Source organism: Sminthopsis crassicaudata, chromosome 4, assembly GCF_048593235.1.
Source record: "Sminthopsis crassicaudata isolate SCR6 chromosome 4, ASM4859323v1, whole genome shotgun sequence".
Classification (NCBI taxonomy): Eukaryota; Metazoa; Chordata; class Mammalia; order Dasyuromorphia; family Dasyuridae; genus Sminthopsis; species Sminthopsis crassicaudata.
Genome location: NC_133620.1, coordinates 75,257,984 through 75,280,314, shown reverse-complemented (window position 1 = coordinate 75,280,314; position 22,331 = coordinate 75,257,984). Strand labels below are relative to the sequence as shown.

The 22,331-nt window shown below is 30.7% G+C and overlaps 1 protein-coding gene across 2 annotated transcripts in view; it reads right to left on the bottom strand.

Annotated features, from left to right (window-relative positions):
* HMCN1 (hemicentin 1) overlaps window positions 1-22,331 on the bottom strand; it is a 478,149-nt gene that overhangs the window by 110,917 nt on the left and 344,901 nt on the right. For both annotated transcript variants that reach the window (XM_074308592.1, XM_074308593.1), the window contains exons 47-57: window positions 19,471-19,584; window positions 17,848-17,934; window positions 17,474-17,665; window positions 15,507-15,680; window positions 13,391-13,504; window positions 12,173-12,318; window positions 9,345-9,495; window positions 7,233-7,427; window positions 5,827-5,940; window positions 3,888-4,075; window positions 2,506-2,602 (exon numbers count right to left, since the gene is read on the bottom strand). In XM_074308592.1, coding sequence (XP_074164693.1) covers window positions 2,506-2,602; window positions 3,888-4,075; window positions 5,827-5,940; window positions 7,233-7,427; window positions 9,345-9,495; window positions 12,173-12,318; window positions 13,391-13,504; window positions 15,507-15,680; window positions 17,474-17,665; window positions 17,848-17,934; window positions 19,471-19,584 — 1,572 coding nt within the window. The remainder of the gene's footprint in view (window positions 1-2,505; window positions 2,603-3,887; window positions 4,076-5,826; window positions 5,941-7,232; window positions 7,428-9,344; window positions 9,496-12,172; window positions 12,319-13,390; window positions 13,505-15,506; window positions 15,681-17,473; window positions 17,666-17,847; window positions 17,935-19,470; window positions 19,585-22,331) is intronic.

Sequence of the window (22,331 nt, the reverse complement as noted above, 5' to 3'; positions counted from 1 at the left end):
CTGTATGCTGCCAAAGTACTGAGGAAAAGACATTGTTTGTATTTAGGAACTGGTCCATTGGTTTCTGCAGGGATCTAAAAATTGTGTGATGAAAACCAATCCAGCTGTCATCCTTCTTATTTAGAATCCCTAATGCCTCCACCGATTTTGTTTGCAGCTCCTTTCTTACATGGGGGCTTGGCAGGAATAATTCTTCCCCAACAGCAAGGGAGGACAAGAATTTTTAAAGCTAAACAGAACTATGCTACAGTGTATTTATATAGAAAAACTGGCTTTGTTTAAGTTTGTTGTCAAGGTACAGAGTTATACAATCTTTTTGTTTCTTTCCTGCAGATGTTCATTCTTTCTTCATATTTTCATTCAAAATTCCTTTCTTCCCCATTCCCAAAGTAAAATAACTATATGACTTTTTGATTTCATGGCATCAGTAAATCATTTCTTCATTTGTTTAGCATATACTTATTCACTATCTGTGTACTCTGTGAGTGTGATATAAAGTCTAGATGACACTCATTTATAACTGTCTAAAATTGTAGAAACTTGGTTTCAAGATTAGTTGCCAAAATTTTTTTAACCCAATAAGTTTGTTGATTAATAATAAAATGGACTTCAAGGGTAAAATCAAAGTAAAAGCCCTCAAACCAACCAGAAAGTTCACTATTCTTCAGGAGAGAAGAGAAAGTAGGATTTGAGAGGAATTAATTTTCCCCCATTTAAATAGGCGTTTCATAATATACAATTAGAGAATTCAATTCTTCCTGGTTGGTTTCAAGGGAATAAAGATTCCACTAAGTGACTGAAGAAAAAAGAAGTCGCATTTTGAAATTCCAATCTTTAAAGTTAAAAAGTTTGTTAGACTCCCTTCATTACCTATCATTTAAGGCCTTCTATTCTACTTTTTTATTTTGTGCAAGCTAATTGGGGTTAAATGAAAAGCCCTGAGTCATGGAGCTAGTAAATATTAATATTAAGCTTCTGAGATTAGATTTGAACTCAAGTTCTCCTGCTTCAGGCCTGGTACTCTATTTACTTTATCCACCTAGCTGTCTCAAAGCTACCTATTGTAGATACTTCTCCCTATATTTATAGGCTGGCCAAATAGATCTACATAAAAAACATCCTAGGGAAAAACAAATTAATTTTAGCTCCAAATTAAATGTCAAGCTTAAGAAAAAGTTCTCAAATATTTCAAAAATAAAATTACAAATTTATAGGTACAAAATTCTCCCATGTATACTTTTGTTGTTGTTTTTCAGTCATTTTCAGTTGTGTCCAACTCTGTGACCTCATTTTGGGGTTTTCTTGGAAAATATATTGAACTAGTTTACCATTTCTTTCTCCATCTCATTTTGCAGATGAGGTTAAGTGATTTGCTCAGCATCACAAAACTCATACCTTAGGACCACATAATGTCTGAGGTCCAATTTGAATTTCTGAAGATGAGTCTTCCTGATTTCAAGTCCAGTGCTTTATCCACTGTACCACTTACCCTGCCCTGTCCTGTATGCTTACTCAAAATAAATGTCTAGGATGTTTAAAAGAAATGTTTTGCCAGATATGATTTTCCAGAAATACTACTCACTAGAATTCATGAGCTAGTATTTTAATGAATTTATATTTGGATAGGGGGACTATTTATTGATTTTGTTAAACTTTTATAAGCAATGGTCTAGGTCCCTAAATTTAAAATCCAGAAGAAATTACTATATGGAAATAAGTTTGTGTTATATAATCCTTTGTCTTTTTATTATCAAGGGAATGCTAATTAGCAACCAAGTGCTCAAAATATATAATAACTCTCAAAGCATTTAATTTGCTACTATATCATTCAGTAAGGATTAGATATCTAGCCCAATGTTCAATCTATCACCACCATCTCTGTGGGGTTATTACAATCTCCTCAGAGACTTATGAATTACCTGTCTCCTATATACTTCATAGTAAGTTCAACTTTTTAAATTTGATAACCTTTTTGCAATGCTATTCCAACTCAAATACTATCTCATTTGGACACAAATGAAGCTATTCTAATTTATTCTCTCATTTATCTCAAGAGTAGTGATCTGGGGCTATATGTCTCCAATTCCAACACCATTTCTACCCTATCTCCAGGTAGTTCATTGCTACTGCTGTAGTAATAGAGAGAAAACTAGTATAAGCATAAGTTAGCAGGTGCATTTTAAAAATGATTTTAGAACCCATGTACTAAAGTCAAACTTATTTTGTAGTCCTTGGGATTTCAGTCCTGCTTATGGTTACATGTGTAAAAGAATAACCATTTTCTCTTAAATTATTGACAGGCAAGTGCTTACTCTGCTTGTGAGATCTGAAATCTGTATTCCTTGGATGAAAAATAGCATTACTGAAGGTATTCATATCAAAAAGGGAGAAAGGCTAACATGAAGATTGTGAGATAAAAACATAATCACCTCCAAGAATTCAAAAATATGATTTTCCTGATTTGCCAAACAAAAAATAGTAGACATTTTGGAAGTGATAACTTACCGTGTACATTTAGATTAAAATATTTTTTGGCACTTCCAGCTATGTTCTCTGAAACACACACATACCTTCCGATATCTGCTGTTTGGGAATTTAGTATCTAAGGAAAAAGAAGATATTCCAAATAAAATAATTCAGGATATTTACATAAACACATATGCTTTCAACATGTTTTCAAAACTGAACTGTTCTTTCCTTTTCAGTTACTATCATAAAAATAGGGGAAAATAAACTATGTTCCAAGCACCATGCTAAGTTTTTTCTCCTTTTAACAAGTCGTATCTTCATTGGATCCTTAGGACAACTCTGCAAGTTGCTATTATTATCTCCATTTTATAGCTGGTACGGGAGAAGTGACCTGCTCAGGATTGGCTAGGAAGTGTCTGAGGCCAGATTTGAACTTGGGACTTCCAGACTACAGCCTGAGTAATCATAAACTACCTTTGTAAAGAAGTTGGAAAAACGCTTCTTCAAGTCATGTAGATCATGTTACTTTCTTGATCTTAATTGTTAGTTAGCTATCTATTATTGTTTTTGTTGTTAATTATAGAAAAGGGATCCCATAATTAGTTCCATCCTGAGGTATCTTTCCACACAGAGGAAGCTTCTATACCATATGTTTCTTGGACCCTGTTCTCTGTCCTAGATAAAAGGATAATCAAAAGTTACATTTAGTATTTAGAGGATGGTTTAGGAATTCAAAGCAATTTTTAGGCACTGAACTTGTTATCTTTACTGTAAAAACAACTCCCATGGTAAATGTTTGGCATTTTAAATGATAACATTTAATTATTTCCATCCATGTTATTATGCTGACTTCCTAAATAACCCAGTCAGTGGTACCTTAGTGGGGCTGAATTAATTTAATTTTTCTAAGTGCCAAATACTTCATAATACAAACTCTACTCTTTAGTGAGTATAAATGACACATAATATTTATGAAAATAATGATGTGAAAAAAACAAATGTGAGCTATAGAATCTGGGATCTATATGCTCTTCCAATTTTCTAAAAGCAAAATTGGGTTAATTTTATAACCCTTTATTATTGAGCAGTATACTCAAAGTACTTTTGTTTTTTAGGAGAGAGAAAAAAATACATACATGTATCTGTATTCTAAGGGTTGATATTTTATATTTTATATATTTTATTAATTAATTTATTTACCTTAGGCTACAAGGACTTTATTACTAAAATACTGTAAAATGATATTTTTATTTCCTATGATAAACAACCTGAAGGTAGCATGCTAGCAAAGCTCATGTGTGTCAGATTCCTTTATGATTTGTAGTAATACAAATAAAAACAAAAGTCAGATAATTTCCAAGTGACCTTAATTCCCCTTCCCTGTAAAGTTCACCTGTTGAATGTCAATTGTCTCTTACCTGTAAAGTTCTCCCATTGGATAGAAATATATGGCGATCATCTTCCACCAATGGCTGCCCATCTTTTTGCCAGGAATTGTTTGGTACTGGACTGCCACTTGACACACATTCCATTAGTGCAGTCTTATTGACCAACACAGTGACCTCCTCAGGTAAATCAGTGTCAGCTCCCTTAATGGATGGTGGTACTAAAAGGAAAATACAATGAAGAATTTAGCAATGTGAAAGCAAGTCTTTTTTCAATTTATTCTAATTTTTAAGCATGTTTAGAAAAATTTTATGCTATTTTTGAGAAAAAAAGTTATACATGTGACGTTATACATGGGTACACAAACTCTTAGGCTAGAGTGTACAAAATACCAGCTAGACTTTACATCCAAACTTGCCTAGATTTTCATTGAGGCTTAACTACTGGGTAGGGATTTAACTTCATATCCCCAAAGCACTTACAATCATATGTCAGTGAATCAAGCTATAAATCTCTTTGGTCAAATATATTAAGCTAGTTTTTTTCCAAATCTACAGAAATCCAGATCTTTTTAGTACTATTTCCAAACTAATTTCTAAGTGTTACTGAAATATAACATTCAGTTAAAATGGTACTATAAAATTGAGCTATAAATTATTACCCTTGCTTTAAACAGACATTCTTGAATTTTTATGTATTCAGATATTTTTGCCAGAGTGTATTATATGGTAAATATAGTAAGGAAATTAGTTTTTAAAAGGTAACATGTTGAGCTATTTTGTAGAGTGAAGATATTTTTTAAAAATCAAACAATAATTAACATATTTGCAAGATTTCATAGTTTATAATGCTCACTTAAAATGAAGCATGTTTTTAATTTTACAAAAAGTATAGACTACCTTTATAATATATATGTGATATGGTAAAATTGATGAATGATATAAAACAAAAATAAAGAGAGTAACAACAGACTCTGTTGGGCTGAAGAATCCAATATTAAAATTTATATTGCTTATAATATCTTTAGGACAGGGTTCTAAACTATGGTCTATTGGTAAAATCCAGCCAGTGAGCTAAGAATGATTTATTCCATTTTAAAATAAAGTTTAAATGTATTTTAAAATGTTAAAAAAATATTCTTAGCTCAAGAACAGTGCATAGTAGGCTAGATTCATCCTTTGGGTCACTAGTTTGTGGACCCCTAATTTAGATTATAATACTAAATGCATACAAATGATTGATTTTTATATAAAAATAAACTGATATGTCAGAGTCAAGAGTTTGTGTCCACAAAAATCAAAAAGTTAAAAAAAAACTCAAACCATTGCTTTAATTTCATATTACTATATCCAAAGACCTGAGTTGATGACTGTTTCTGTCAGGTCACATCAATTCAGAAACTGACAACTCTTTTATAGTAGCATGCCTGGGGCCTGGCCAATCCTCTGACTGGAGATCATAGTGTTTGGACAGCAGAAATCTCTTTCCAGATCCTCTATTTAAAAAAGGGACCCAGATCATTAACTTCATAATTTCCCACCAAGCTTCATCAAGCTGGGTACCTTCCATCCCCTTTTAGGTGCTTATATATTTTTTATTTCCCCCATTAGATTGAGCTTCTTGAAAACAAACACTACATTTTTCCTTTTTTTTCTCCCAGCACATGGGACAAAGTAGGCACTTAAATACTTAAGTTATTTAAGTACTTGTTTTATGATACTAATACTCTCAAAGAGAAGATCAATTTATCAAAGCACTATAGAATTTAGAGCTGGTACAGACCTCAGAGACTGTCTTACATTAAAGTCCTCATTTTAAAGAGGAGGAAACATGCTCAGCAAGATTAAGTGACTGACCCCAAATCACAAAGGCAATAACCAGCAAAGCCAGAATTGGAATTCAGATCCTCTGATTGTAGATGCAGTATTCTTTCCACTATGACATAAAAAGAAAAGAGTGAGACAAACTTACAGAGCACACGAATATCATACTGAAGGGAATCTTCTCCAGCCTCATTCACAGCAACACAAGTGTATCTACCAGCATCTTCTATTTGGGTCCGGGGAATCTGTAACACTCGTCCTCCTGAGGAAAAAAATAAGCAAATAAAACAAAAATAGCAATTTTTAAAAAAGTTTGAAGCTGTATTTCATAATGTGACTTATCATTCTATATCTAAGTGTGTTTTTAATTATGTTTTTATACCAGATAGCTATGGTATGTATTTTTTCAGGGCTATTTCATCAATTGCAAGTTGAGTTTTGATACACAATTAACCTAGATATCTCTATCAATGACAATTTCAACCAATACTTTATTCCACTGTAAAAGTACTGGATGACAATGACAGTACTCATCTTGCTAAATAACAGTAGGTACTGAAAAGCTTCCACTCTCACTGCCAACAGAGCAAATAAGAATAAAACCAATAATTGGCAATATAAAAAACCCTCTCTAAAATAGTGAATGTATTTTAAGAACTGAAAAGATATCAATGTTAACAAAACCAAAACACATATAGTCAGAACTGTAACTATGATGGGATGATTTGGGTTTTCTTCGAAGACTCCAAATTTTAAAGGGTTTTGACAGCATTTACATTTTTTTTGAAAAGCACAGAAACAACTGATTATAACACACAATTTGCAAGCTTAATCAATTTAAATTAATTAAATTAAATTAAATTAAAATTAAAAAGCTAAGAAACCATGCAATTATTGACAGGACACTGGGATTCTTTATCACTCCCTTATAGTGGGACTAATTATTGCTTCTTCACTTTGGGGGAATGTGAAGATAGTGAAAGCAAGTAAAGGAAGGTGTAATATATGACTTTATTTCTCATTCTCTATAGTGCTTTGTATTCTAGATTTTTTGGAAGTGAATTTTTCTAAGAAGGTTAGTTTACAAGTGCCTTTTCTGCTGTTTGCCCCATTTTAGAAAGTTGACTTATTTAGGTGACAAAATTACTAGTGACAGCTCTGCAAAAGGATAAATAAATGATGTTTTCTAGTCAATTTGTGAACATTTGTAATCTGCCTTTTAACTGAACAAACATGCAGAAAATGAAATATTGGAAACAATATTCTTTATTATCTAAAATTTATACTTGCTATCTTTGAGCTGGCTAGCAATAATTTTCAAAGTCCTTTCAAAATCTGTAACCAATAATAATGAAAAAGTAAGCCTGATCATCCCATTATATTTATAGAGTAACAAATATACAAATAAAGTATCCAACATCATTCAACAGCTAGTTTGTTTCTTGATCTTAATTCTGACTTTCTAGACTACATGGGAAAGCACCTCATAACCCCATAGGAAGCTTATCAATCTAACATGTCTAACAAATAAGGGTAATCAGTGTCAAGTGTTACCTGGTAATATTAAGACTTTATCATTAGAAGTCAAAGGATAACCATCTTTAAACCATGTAAGAGTGGGAGGAGGAACAGCATTTGTTTCACAATAAAGAGAAATGGGATTGTTGATTATCACATCTTTGACTTCACCACTCCGGCCTGTATCCAGCATGTTTCCAATTTCCCAGAGTTTCTGAAAACTGGGAGGTACTATGGAAAGAAAGGAACATTTTAGATATATATTTAAATCACACTAAATTTTATAAGCATATTAAATCTGATAACAAAGGATAAAAATTGTAATTTTTTAAAGTTATATTGATGAGAGGAGAAAGATGAAAGAAAAGATGACTAATGTCACAAATATATATGTATATGTAGAAAGCTTGAACATTTTGTTGCTGTTTTGTTTTGTACTGGAAAGGTTAGAATAAAAAGTCAACAGGGACTTGAAACAGAAGATAAATGAGATGTTAAAAAAGAGTAGCTAGCTGCCTTCAATGATTTCAAATCACAAAGCCTACATGAACTACATCCAAAAGAGCCTGAAAAAATTGGCAGATATGATTGCTAGTCTTTGTGATTTTTAAACATTTTGGACAGTAGAGAATATGTTACAAATAAAAATGTCCCAGTTTTTTTTAAGGGAGAAAGCTAGAGTATATTGACTGGGGAACTGAATTCTTATATCTGGTAAAATTGCATAAAACATTTATTAAATCAATTAAAATTATCTAGACAGTATATCAATGATTACTGAAAGAGTACATCATTCTTCACTGCAAGTCTTCAAGCAGAATCTGGATGTATACTTGTTGGATATATTATAATGGGAATTCTTGTTTGGATATAATTAGTCAACATGGCCACTGAATTACTTTCCTACTGTAAAATTCTTTAATTATATGATTCTATGATATGTGCCACTGAAACACTTGTGAGTGGGATGAAAGATAGTTGTAAGAAATGATTTTTTAAAGAGAAACTAGGTAGGACAGTGGATGGGGTACCAGTCCTGGAATCAGAAGGACCCAAAGTAAAAAGAAAGAAAAATAATAAGTTTTCTAAATTGAATTTGATTTAGCACATATTGCTTCCTTTGTATAACACACTCTGCTAGAGGAGGAAAGATAAATACAGATTTAAAAAGTACTTGATCTTAAGAGTTTGACAATTTAATTATCTATAAAAGATAATAGATCATTAATATAGGAAGTCAAATTATTAGCAAAAAAAAACAAGAAAATGATTATGATGAAATCATACAAAGACAAACAGAAACAGTGTCTATCCTTTTAAAAAAAGTATACATTCTGTCAGATACAAATGAAATACAAGTAATTGTTGAGACACTAACAGTTGGGGATATCAAGAAAATTCTTATAGGGGAATGATGTTTTGAGCTGAACTTTGAAGAAAACTAAAAAATCCAAGAAGCAAAAATGATAAGGGTACCCATTCTAGGCCTTAAGGTCATTCTTGTGTAGCAATGAAGACAGAAGATATAATGACCAAGCAGGGAAATTTATTGGTATTTTTGAATGCATGATTGGAATAATGTGAAAGTCAGTGTAAGATATGGTGTGGTTAAATTATAAAGGGATTTAAATGCTAAATAAAAGGGTCAAGACTGAACCTTAGATTTTATTAGTATAGGGGATTCCCAGGGGAGATCAGTACTTTTTCAACAATATATAGACTTTTGAGAGTTTCCTAGAGCAATTAGAATAAGTGCTATAGTAAACTAAAAATGACTTGATGACTGATTAAATATGGGAGGAACTGAAGATGACTCTGAAGTTGTGGACCTAAGTAATTGGTAGGATGCTGCTGCCCTCAACAGAAATAAAAAGTCAGGAATAAGAATGGATTTGTGGAGGAAGATCACAAGTTCTGTTTTAGACATGTTGAATTTGAGATGCTATACAATATCCAGTTGGAAACATCAAAATGGTAATGTTTAATTAATGTGGATCTGATGCTTTGAAGAGAGACTGAGATTTAATAAATAGATATGAGAATCAGCTCCATTGAGATAATAACTGAACCTGTATCTGGACATCATAAATATCTGAACCATGTGAGTTTTATTAATAAGACTGGGGCATTCAGTTACTTTCTTGTTACCTTGTATATTCACATCAAATTCTAATTCATCTTCTCCAGCGATGTTAGATGCTACACAGGTATATCGACCAGTGTCTGATACTTGAGCCTCCTTTATTTGAAGTGTGCGTCCATTGACAGCAATATTAACATGATCATCTGATTTAAGGGGCTGTGATATAATTTAAACAATATTAATATGAAGAAAGTACCACATAACTATCCTATTTTATAGACACTATACTGTTTTCTTCATTTTGCAGACAAATAATCTAATCATTTTAACACACTCTGAAGAAAATAAGGAAATACTATTTTGAATTTCTGTGCTTTCAAACCAATTGTTTCATCGAATCTTTATTACAATTCTCTTGGACAGATAGTACAAGTAATAGTATTCCAATTTCACAGATGAAGAAATAGAAGTGTAGAAGTTTAAGTCCAAGATCAGAGTGTTATCACTCTAGGATAGAGATTTTGTTCTTTTGCTTTAAATTCAATACTATTTCTTTTTTTTTTAAAATAGATTTGATTTAGTATTATAATCAATAGAGGTGTTGGCAGTATTTTCTAAAAAGCATAACAATCATTTTTCTTCCTAGGATTAGAAAAAAAAAAAGAAACATTGATTCTTCTGATCAAGATCTCCCTTGATGATTATGCTTTTCTTTAGAGTGAATGTTAATTGCTGTAGTTTGTGTTGATTTTTTTTCAGAAATACTATAGAAATAGAATTAATTTTGGAATATTTTTAGATAAATCTATAAAAATTGTGATAAAACATAAAAATGTGATAAAATATAATTCTTAGGAAATGGCACCATTTTGGAAAAGAAACATCAAAATTGTTGCAAATGGAATGGTCAATTAATCACATTTCTCAGTAAAAATTAACTGGACAAACCAATGTTTCAAAGGAAAAAAAAATTGGAAGAACTGGTATGTATTGATTTGATACCAAATTCAATGTCTCTTCTCTATTTAATATACTAGGGTTCCTTTTTAGTGATTGAAAATTTTTTAGCATTAATATGCTTTTATGGGTTTTGTGTCCTATCAATAACACTAGGTATAACTAACACATTAATTGTAGCCTTTAAAGAGTTCTGCTACAAAACTTTTCATTTTATGTGTTTAAACATTATCAATTCTTTTAAACATCTTTTTGAAAGTAGACAAGTTGTGTGAGTGTGTGCATGTGCATGTGTGTATCGCTTATTTATTCCAATAGGAAAAAGACAATGAATGAATGAGACTATCATATAATCCCCATACTCATTTTAGCCAGTAACAATGAAATTTTTGTAGGAATTAGCAAGCAACCATATTTATCAATGTCTTGTTTCCCGTTTCACTCTTATGAAGGTTGTTTAGTAGCAGAAAGAAGGGGAAAAAAACAGATAATGAGTAACTTGGCAATTCAGGATTTTATTATATCCTTGTGTCGATTCAAAGAGGGAGAAAAGAAACAAATTGAACTTAAAAGTATTATTTGGGAGTCAAATTTAGAGTTTAGATTTAAAGATAAAGCTACCAAACAAATGCTTTTCCCATTGAAAGGTCTCTTCTTTATCCCAAGAGTGAGAAAAAGTTCATTTAAATATGGAATTATCAAGAAAAGATGACTTTAAAATAAAAAAGTGTTCTCTCCATTTTAAAGAAACTTAAATAGACTTGATAACCAATTATGAAACATAGTCACAACTGGAGTAGAACCTGTAAACACAGCATGGTGGGAGTTCCATTTTTCTCTTCCTGCAATGTCTTCCAGATGAAATTTGCTTATTATTTAAACTCTAGCTGCCAGTGTTGTAAAATACAACTGGGATTTGAAAAAAGCAAACTTTTGTTCTTTGGATATTTCAAAATATGACCAAGAATTCAAATTTTCCAAGTCAAATTTTGCTAACCATTTGATTAATTATGTGCAAAACATCACAAACACCAGCAGTTTAGTTGTTCACTTCTGTGCTGACTAATGTTAACAAAATCTATTTTGGTCCCCTAGTCACATCAGCCCCCAAATTTAAAGATATTCATGGGAAAAAATCTAGTGGATAAGATAAAACATGTGGTTTGATCACAAGATTAAATGACCTGTGCTTTATTTTTAAAGTTGTAATTGCCCCAGAGTATTATAGGAGCTACTTTAATGATCACTTTCAGCTTCATGAACTAATCTGTTAAAGAGTTAGAATAGTCCGAGCAGATATTTTGTTCAAATCTAAGGTTGCAAAGTGTGTATCACTATAATTTTGTTGATTGCAATAATATTTTATTGAGCTTGACAGGGCCTAATCACAAACTCTGCAAGACAAAAAAGGAAATAAAATCCTCTTTGCATAGATAAATTTACATACAATAGAATATTTAAAATAGTATTTTCAGAAATTATAATGACCAAGCTTTGTCCCACACAAGACTTATGTTTTCCCGTCTTTGGAAAAGCAGGAAAAGATAGGTATGGTATCCTAAACATCTTGTTGGCCTTGGCTGATGTACTGGTTGGTTTTGTTGAATTATTTCTTTTCTCTATTTTATTATTTATAAAAATGGATGGCTCACCGGAAGATTAAAGGAGGGACAAAATATTTAGGAGATGAAGGCAATGTGAAAACTTATAACATCAATAAATTAAAAAAACACAAACACTTCAAATATATATTTATTATATGTTAATCTATAGAATAATATTTTATATTTGTTAATATCATACCAATTTTTAAATTTCACAATCTTTATTTCTTCTTTAGAAACAAAGTGACACTGTGTACACATGTATTTGAGTATACTTTTAAAAACTAGATCACAATATTAACTAAAAGTAAATAAAAAATTTTGTCACTGACCTGTCCATCCTTATACCAGCTGAGAGCAGGAGCAGGAATTGCATAAGCTTCACATTCCAGGGTTAGGCTGTTGTTGACTTTGATTTTTACTTCTTTAGGAGAAAGACCTGGGCCCAAAAGGTCTCCTCTATTAATTATAGGTGGAACTGCACAAAAATAGAATTTGAAAGTACAGAATTCAGGCACTTCCATGTTTGAATGACACCCTACATAATATTTCAAACGTGCTTGGAATTCTTTGGCAAGACCTTGAAAAGAGAAGGAAGGTATTGTTCTACATTTTTCACAGTAAAAGGAAATAGGGCACCATGGGTTAAATGGTGGATTGGGTGGAAATCTTGATTTTTAACATTTACTTGGCTGTGTGACTGTGGACAAAAACCTCAATTCATCTGAATTTGACATTTTTCAACAATAAAAAGGGATAATGATCTTTGTTACTCCAAAGTTACTGTGAAAATCAAATGAATCTTTATGTGGATATAAAGACTTTTATAAATTTTAAATATATAAATATTGGTTATTATTATCATATATTTTTTCAACATTTCACAAAATAGTATTTTTATTGTAATGTACTGGCAAAGATTTCTATTTTTCTTTATTGGAACAATTCAAAAGCCAAAAGTTCAATTTATTTCGGGGTTATTTAGTTTAAATCCACATCCATAAACATAGGCAATAAATGCATATTTGATATCACAAAGGGAGTGCTATCAAAAAATATAAGCCAATTAATGTAAAACCTAATCAATAACAGAAAAACTCATAATATAATTATTACTAATAATAATGGTTAGCTATGTCATATTTTTAACATAAAAGCATATTTTATTTATCTATCAATTTTATACAGAACAAGCGATTATTAATGACTCAATTCTTGACTGCTGATAATCTTTGAGATGTAAAGGGACTCAGGACAGAGGATAATACAGAAGGTAAAAATGAGAAGCTTAAAAAATTATATATTCAGAATAGAGGGGTAAGAACCCAAAATAAATGGTCTTTCTCTATATTTAAGTCCCTGGAATTATAGAGAAAAGTTAATATTTTGATGATATTTATTTTATTTAGTTTCTATATTTAAGTAAATTATATAAAATCATAATTTTTATAATTAAGAGTAAAACTAATACAAAAGAAAAACAGACTTGTGAGAGAATCCAAAAAGATGGGGCAAGAAAATAAGATCTTTTGTTATAATGAAATACTTACTATAGACTTTTACTTCATAGTGTTTTACCATTTCTCCAGCTTCATTAGTAGCTACACAAGAGTATCTACCAGCATGATCCTCTTGAGCATTTAGGATCTGCAGAGTCCTCCCTCCTAGAAAAAAAAATCAAGAATTTCAAAACCTGAAATCTGAACAGTAGAAGGCTTCTGAAACATTATTCTTGACTTTTCCTTTTTCCAGATTATCATCACAGAGTAAATTCTGAAATAGGCAATTGACATAGAACAAAGTCTGATGTAAATTTATTTCAGATGAATATAATAGGTTTTCTTCCAGTTTCTTATTTTAACTCTGTTTCAAATGTGTTTCTTGTAAACAATATATTATTGGATTTGGATTTTGAATTCATTCTGCTGTTTACATTTTATAGATGAATTCATCTTTATCATATTCATAGTTATTATTACTAACTATACATTTCTATCCTATTTTTCTTCTGTTTATTCATCCCTCTTTGAATGTGAACTTCATATTTATAAAGCAGAATAATCACATTTATGTTACTACCCTTCCTAGTTGTTGAAAGAATTAAATTAGATCACAAATGTAAAGTATTTTGCAAATTTTATAGCACTATAAAAATGCTGCTGCTTATCATTATTTATTTATTTTTAATTATTATAGGAAACTAATGGTAGTTACCAAGTCCAGTTGATTTTTCCTTTGTAAATGTTTCATATATATCTATCTTCTTATCTCCTCTTATTTTGTGATCCCTAATCTAATATAATTAATAACCTAATCTATATACATTATCTTATGCCTTGATTACTACAACAGTTCCTCCATCTGTTGCCCTCCATTGTACTATCATCCAACATACCTTGCATACCAAATTCAGTCTTTCTTAGCATATTACTTTCATATCACCTGTTCAAAAGTCTTTAATGAAATTCCATTGTCATTAGCAGTGATTTGTCATCCAACTACTTCACAGACCAACAAAATTGCTATTGAAATGTCTATCATAAACCACCCTGCCCTTTGCAGCCTCTATGTCTGGCTCTCTGTGGTTCAGAGATTAGTGACTCAGAACTGAAGAGAATGAGAGAGCTACAAAAATAAGAACAAGACAGAGGGAGAAAGAAGAAAAAAAGGGAAAAAAAAACATTTCTTAAGTTTTCACAACATAGAAGCTTTTAGTAGTAAAAGTTTTGCAGCCCGGCAAAATTTTGTTGTGAATCTGGTGTTTAAGTTACATTTAACCTATATTGCATAATAAAATTGAAGCTCAAAGTCATCCAGTCAGTTAGTCAATAAATATTTATTAAGTACTATTTGTGCCAGGTGCTGTCCTAAGGGATGGGAATACAAAAAAAGGCAAAAGACAGTTTCTCCTTCATGGACTTCACATTTTCATTAATGACTGGGACCCATCATATTTTTTCCAAACTTAACTCCTACTTTTCCCCAAACATGATTCTTGAACACTAGGACAACTGTATCACTGGAATATTATTTGCTTATGTTTTGCACATTTTTTCTTTAAAGGGATACTACAATGAAAGACAATTAGTAAGATGAATTATTATCTCCCTTAGCTTAAATTTAGGATAAGGGACATTTCATTTTAGATTGTGGGATCCTGAAAAAGAAAATGTTGGATCTAAGGAGAGACTAAAGTCCTACCTTGTGTTAATCATTATGCATAAATTAGTGTATGAGTACAGTCTATACATTATTGTTGTTTTCTACATTGTCCTTTGCACGTAGTGGACAATTTATTAAACTGAATTGAACTGCTTAGTTGTAAGTTTTCACAAGTTCCTTTAAAGCAAAAATCAAAAGAAAATGTCATTTTAATTTATGAACTGGTATTGACATCAGGATTTTCTTATAGATTCTTTTTTGAGTTACCATTTGTCTACTTCCCACAGCTACTAAATTAATGCCATTGGTTAGTTTCTTTAATGTACACTACCAGTTATGTAATTGATGAAGAACTGACTTTTACCAGAGAATACAGAAAAGAATTTAAGATAACAAATATGAATTTAATTATTTCTGTTAAACAATTTCCAAATGCTACTTTTGTCATAATAATAACTGGAAATCTAACAAATATACATTGATAATTAAAAGAGAAATAATTACCTGGCAGAATCCTGATATTTTGATTTGACTCTATAGGAGCTCCATTTTTAAACCAGGTGATGGTAGCTGGAGGATATGAATATGCCTCACAAACCAGTGAAGTAGGACTGTTGAGAATAACCGTTACATCTTCAGGATTACCATCATTATCAACACCAGCAATAGTAGGAGACACTGAAAAAAGAACAACAACTTGATAATGAAATATCTTCATATATATATATTATATATTTAAATATAATGTACATATATAATGTATGTATCACAAACACAAGTTTCTATGTCTATTGTGCACCTTCATATGTTCGCTGAATCTATTAACAAAAGTTGTTTTTAAAAATCCAACCATGATTATTGGTACAAATAATTTTTAATTAAAATGTTTATTATATATCAGAATAAATTATCATCTTTTCTTAATACCATAAGTATTAATATGTTGGAAAATTAATAATATTTAAGAGTTAAAATAGAATTATACTTTAAAATGAGTTAAAGGGGATTTCAAACAAATTTGGCATCTTTTGATAAAAAGTTTCATCCTTTTATTAGCTCAGTAGTTACTTTCAAGTACTGAAAGATATCTTACTTGTATACATATGAATTTATTCATATAATTACTTATAGGCTTGGTACACGAATTAAAAGTAAGTCATATTTCTTCTTCAGAGTGTTTACTTCACTACTTCACATCTGAATGACTATAATTTTTTGTTTGATCTTGCTGCTTTTCTCTTTTCCTTTCTATGCATCTTTAAATAGTATTAATTGAATATTTCTATAGTAGTTTTAATTATGTAACCACATCTATTTTAAAAAAACAAACTTTAATGTCTATTTCCAATGAGATTATAAATATCTGAGACTGTTTGACCCTAATTAAATCTTTTAAACTTAACTCCTCTTCTCAACATAAACCTTTCCTTATGATCAGTATGGATTTTTTCCTAACATGTCAATTTCTCACCTTCATGTTTTTCATTGTTTCTCCATTTAAATATATAGCTCCAACTCTCCCCATTCTAAGAATCCTTTAAAGGTCAATACTAGTTTCATCTTTTATACACACACACACACACACACACACACACACACACACACACACACACACACACTTTTCCTATCTTAGCCACAAGGGTTTGTTCTCTCCATTAAATTCTCTGAGAATTTACTATTTTAATATTTATCTGGAATTTGATAATATATTAATTATCCTTTACCATTTAACTATTTAAGTGTTTTCATGTCTTCTTTCCTCAATTACATTATAAGTTCTCCGAGCAGGGAACTTACATGTCTCATCAAAATGCTGTAAATATTATAATGTAATCAATATATATTTCCTTATTATTTGATTAATTTTAGTGAAACAAAAGAATTGTATCAATTAATAGGTATATTTATAATTGCAAAATTATAAATGGCAATTAAGAATCTAGATTCACTCCTATATTTATGCCATCACCATAATATAGTTCTTAATTATTACATCACTTTTATGTCACAAAGACTGCCTTCTAGAACATAAATGTTATCATGCATGATAGAAAATACATATGAAATATATAAAACATAATAAGTCCAATTTACACTATTTTATGATATTATTTGTATTAAGTACTACCTTATTCTTTTATTATTGCTTTTTAACTCCTTATATAATAGAGCTCCATAAATTAAATGAGAAAATATTTGTTAGGTGTTTAGTCTGGTGCCTGGGGCATAATAGACACTTAATAAATGTTTGTTTCCTTCTTTCTCTATTCTAAAGAAATTATGCACTATAAACTGAATTTAGCCAATGAAAAATGCTGTTATTAAAATATAATATATAAAATACACATATAATTGTGTATACATATGTTTGTGTACATATACATATAAGTTTGTATCTATGTCTGTATCTATGTGCATATATATATATATATATATATCTATACACATATGAAATGAAATTGTATACATACCAAACACATTAAGACTGAAACTTCTGCTCTTGTCACCAGCAGCATTAGAGGCCATGCATGTATACCTCCCAGTGTCTGACACTTGGGCATTGGTAATTTGAAGAAAACGCCCACTAGACATAATTTGATGATCTCCATCCTCAATAAGAAGCTGTCCGTCTTTTAGCCAGGTTATCTGTGGAACTGGATTCCCTTTAGGAAACAGAATTTTTGAATGTTAGCCATGAATTACATGACTATAACTTTCTGGATCTTAGGGTAAACTGAATTATTGTACTTCCTAGTCTTAATTTTCCTCATAAATATTATCATATAGATATATTACATGAATTAAGAGAGCCTATGAGGTAGACAAAAACAAATGTGTGTCTTACCTATTGCTTCACATGTCAGCGTAACACTAAGTTTTTCTTTTACCTTCACATCTTCCAATGTATTCTCACCAACAATGCTAGGAGGCACTAAGCAAAGAAAAACAAAATAAAAGCAATCGTCCTGTTCTTTCTAGTAACACTACAATCATCTGAATCTTCACTCTAACTCCCCTTGGTCTTTTCAACTCTAATAGCCACTCAACTAGTTCTCCCTGAATCCAGTCTCTTCTCTTTAAACCCAATTGTCAAATGGATATTCATATATGGTGACTATATCACTATATAAATCCATTCATTTAAATCTCAAAGGGGATAGCAGACAGATTAGAAGTTGTAATCTTTATTGACTAGGGAGATGAGACAAAGACATATAAAAAGAAGGAAGATGAGAGGAAAAGAGAAAAAAGGGAGAGAAGAAGGGAAGGCAAAAGAAAGAAATATGAAGGGAGGAAAGTAATTATATTTAAACTAGTCTGAGATAGAATATTGGTGAAAGAGAAGTATTGATTGTGTTTCTACAGAAGTCTTATAGTTCATTCTGGGTCTGGGGACTGGATGTGAAAGATTGACCTCTGAGTTGAGCCTCAATTTCATAGAATTGAAAATTGAGATTGAGCTAGAGGATGAGTGTCCCTTTAGGAACTGACAATAGCTATGAAAAAAAGTTTTGAAGGGTATTGGGATTTCTGGAGGGGGTTTCAACAGACTGGTAAGTCCATAAAAGCTTGCTTTATATTGCTTTGTGTTATGAAGACATATCCATTAGATTAGCAGTCCTCAAACTTTTTAAATAGGGGGCCAATTCACTGTCCCTCAGACTGTGGGAGGGTCGGACTATAGTAAAAAGAAAACCTCACACTCTGTCTCAGCCCCTCGGCCCATTTGCCATAACCTGGAGGGCCACATAAACGTCCTCAATGGCCCTATCTGGTCCATGGGCTATAGTTTGAGAACTCCTGCATTAGATTATAATGAATTCCAATGTGATGGATTCTTAGAAAATAAACAAAATTTGCTTATAAGTTTAAAGAAAGGAGATGGAAAGTTTTGATATGTAAATTAGACTGAGATCCTAATACATTTATTAATAATTTTCCACTATATTAACAAAAATAATAATATTATTTTAGTCCAGGGATTAGAAAGATCACATTACTTTTTTATGATAAATTAATAGAAAAGTTTCTTTTAAAGTAATGGAATACTTCTGATTTTTTACCAGTACACAGAGGAACACAAGAAACTGAAATTGCCATAAGAAAGAAGGAAGAATAAGAAGAATGAATTTTTAGTCACAGTGAATCATAATTAGTTATCGGGAACTGCAGTCAAAACTTCAAAATCATTGGCAACAAATCTGGCACTAAGCTTTACTCTGAAGAAATATCAGGCCAAAAAAAATGTTCTTCATTTATGGAAAAACCAAGAGATAGGAAGGCTAGGCTATCAAAAAATCTTAGCTAGTGTGACAGCTCTGGGATCTTATTCAAGGAAATATAATTATAAAATCAATCAGGAAACAAATTTCTACTTTGTTCTTAGAATAATAGAGGACAAATTAGAAGAATGTCTTCTGATGAAAACTATTTTTTAAGTGTCCAGTTGGATGGATTCTCTACTTACCTAACACAGAGAGACTAAAGATTCTCCTTTTTTCACCAGCTGTGTTCCTTACTACACAAGTATACTGGCCAGCGTCTTCTACTCTGGCCTGCATCAGCCTCAGCATCCTTCCTCCTACATAGATAAATCACCAGATAAAGTTTATAATGTATGGATTTAGAGCAGAAAGAAATCTTAGAGGTCATCTAGGCTAGTACCTTAATTTTATAAGTGAAATTTATAAGTAAAATCCACAGAGGTCTAGCAATTTATTCAAAGTGATGAGTAGTAAATGAAAAAGAATATTTGAATCTATTTCCTCTGGTTTTCCACTTATGGTCTAGTGATTTTCAGAAGTACTAATAAAAATTCTTTAAGAGAATTTAGTCACTTAGATGATGTTTAGTGTAAAAGTATTTTATTTCAATTTAATTGAGGGAGAATTCAGTACTTCTTAGGGGAACTCATTTCACATCCCAACAGAATTTCTTTTTTATCAAACAAAAATATGCTTCTTTGTATACTGTTTTGCTCATAAAAGATATTAATATATATTGGACAGATTTTAATTTGCAACCTCCATCACTGTTTCTAGTATATCCCACAAGTCTAACTCTCTTTTTTCACATGACAAATAATCTTTCAAATGTTTAAAAACTATTATGTTTCTCTTAAGTATTTTTATCTTAAGCTAAACAATTTCAGTTCCTACAATAAATTTCTTGTTACTATCACTACCTTGACAATACTTTTTTGGTATACATTTCATCTTGTTTATTGTTTTGCAAACTTTGAAGCAATAAATAAATATATTGTTGTTATTCTTAAAGTGTGATATCTAGTACAGTATCGTATATGGAATACAGTAGAATATATGGAATTTTTCTGATACAATGCACAATTTCCTTGTTCTGATAATCAGTTTTTCTTTAATGCAGGCTAGGAAAGTTATAGTATTTTTGGCAGCCATGTCACATTGTTAGCTTATGTTGAATTTGGATGGAGACCACTAAAGCCTCCAAATCTTATATTTTTTCAATATAGTTCATTATTTTTATTTTGAAATTAAAGCAAAAATAACATTTCAGTATATACAGTATAACACATGAGGACTGTATATGATGTTCCACTACATACTACTTGTCTTTTTAAAATTCATGTTACTTTAAAAATGGTCTGTGCTTCTTTCCGAATTTCCTTCTTTCTCTTCTATGCATTATTAGGTTTTAATAGTCCCTTTTTTGAAGAGTAACACTATCGCAAATACTTTTTCTCCCTTCAATTAAAAATGGACAGGAAAAAAAACCCTCACAACAGCTAAGCACAATCTATTAGGAAAATAAATCTATGGGTCATACCCTCCAAAATGTTTCTTTCTATAGAATTAGTTCATTATCTCTTTGTCAGAAGGTGGGTAATATTCGATTTTATATATTCTCTGGAAATATAAATGGTCATTGCATTGATCAGAGTAATAAAGTATTTCAGAATTTCCTTTATTTACAATATTGGTATCTTTCTATAAATTGTTCTTCTAGTTCTGCTACTTTTCATTAATTTATATTATATTTATTCCCTTAAATTGCTTTTTAAAAATCAATAATGCAACAATACTCCTTTACATTCATATACAAAAACTTTCCAACCATTCTCTAATTAATGAGTACTTTTTAGATTCTAGTTCTTTTTATTTTATTTATTTTTGCCTTTTAATTTCTCCTTCAAGGAACTTTTTTTTTGGTAATAATTCCCTCACTCTAAATCTCTCTTCCAAATCTGTATTTGTTCTCCCACTGAATTTCTTTCTACAGAAAATTTGTGTGCATATGTTTATTTAAAATTCCTTTCTTCATTACACCTAAGATGAAGCTCACCTGATGCTTGTTTCCCAGTTCTTTCTTCCACGTTTGTGTTTGCTTCTCAAACAACCCAATTATGAGAAATAGCAAGTTCCAACTGTCTTTAATCTTTCAAATCTACAGTATTCTTTTAATACTTCTTTTTCTTTCCCCTTTTAAAACTCAGCACAGAATCAATTCACAAATCAATCTTCCTTTTTTTTTTATTTAACTCTCTCAAAAACCTCTTGGAAATCATTTTAGTTCTGAAGAGACACATTTCTTTTATCAGAATGTTAGCAGAGCACCATTCTAATGATCCTTCCAACTCTCAATTTTATTTTTTGAGGTTTCTCTTGATACTTGTGTTTGCATTTCAAATTCTACTCCTATTTAGGTCTCTTCTATTTATCAAAAATTAGCAAAATTCACTATTCCATAAAAGTCCCCTTTTATTCTATTGTAGAATTATACTCAGTCTTTTAGGAGAAGTTCTTGATTAAAATCCTTTATTTTTTTGCACTTTGAAGCATTAAGGATATATCAGATCTCTTCTTATTATTAGTAGGCCTTGTGTTTATTCATATTTGAACTCCTTTGTAAATGTTTGCAGTATTTTTTCTTTAATATGGAATTTCTGCATCTTAGCTATGACAACATTGGTGTTTTTCCTTTTGTGGCTTCTTTCAGACAGTGATCAATACTTTTTAAAACTTGGTCTTCTGGTTGTAAAAGGTCTGGCCAGCTTGTATTTATTTCTTAAAATACAGTTCCTTGGATTTTTTTTTTTAATCATATTTTTTAGAGAGTAAGATTTTTCTGTTTTCTCTCTTTTATTTTCTGAGTAAATTGTTTTTCATATCAAGTATCTTATATTTTTCTATTTTTTAATTCTAAAAATTCTATTCTAGCATTTCTTCATGTTTCATGTAAGTTATTCATTTCTATTTGATCTATTTTAGTTTTCTAAGACACTGTTACTTGGATAAGTTAATGCCTTTGCCCTCTAAGCTGTTTATTCCCCTTCCAATGTTTTTTTCCAGA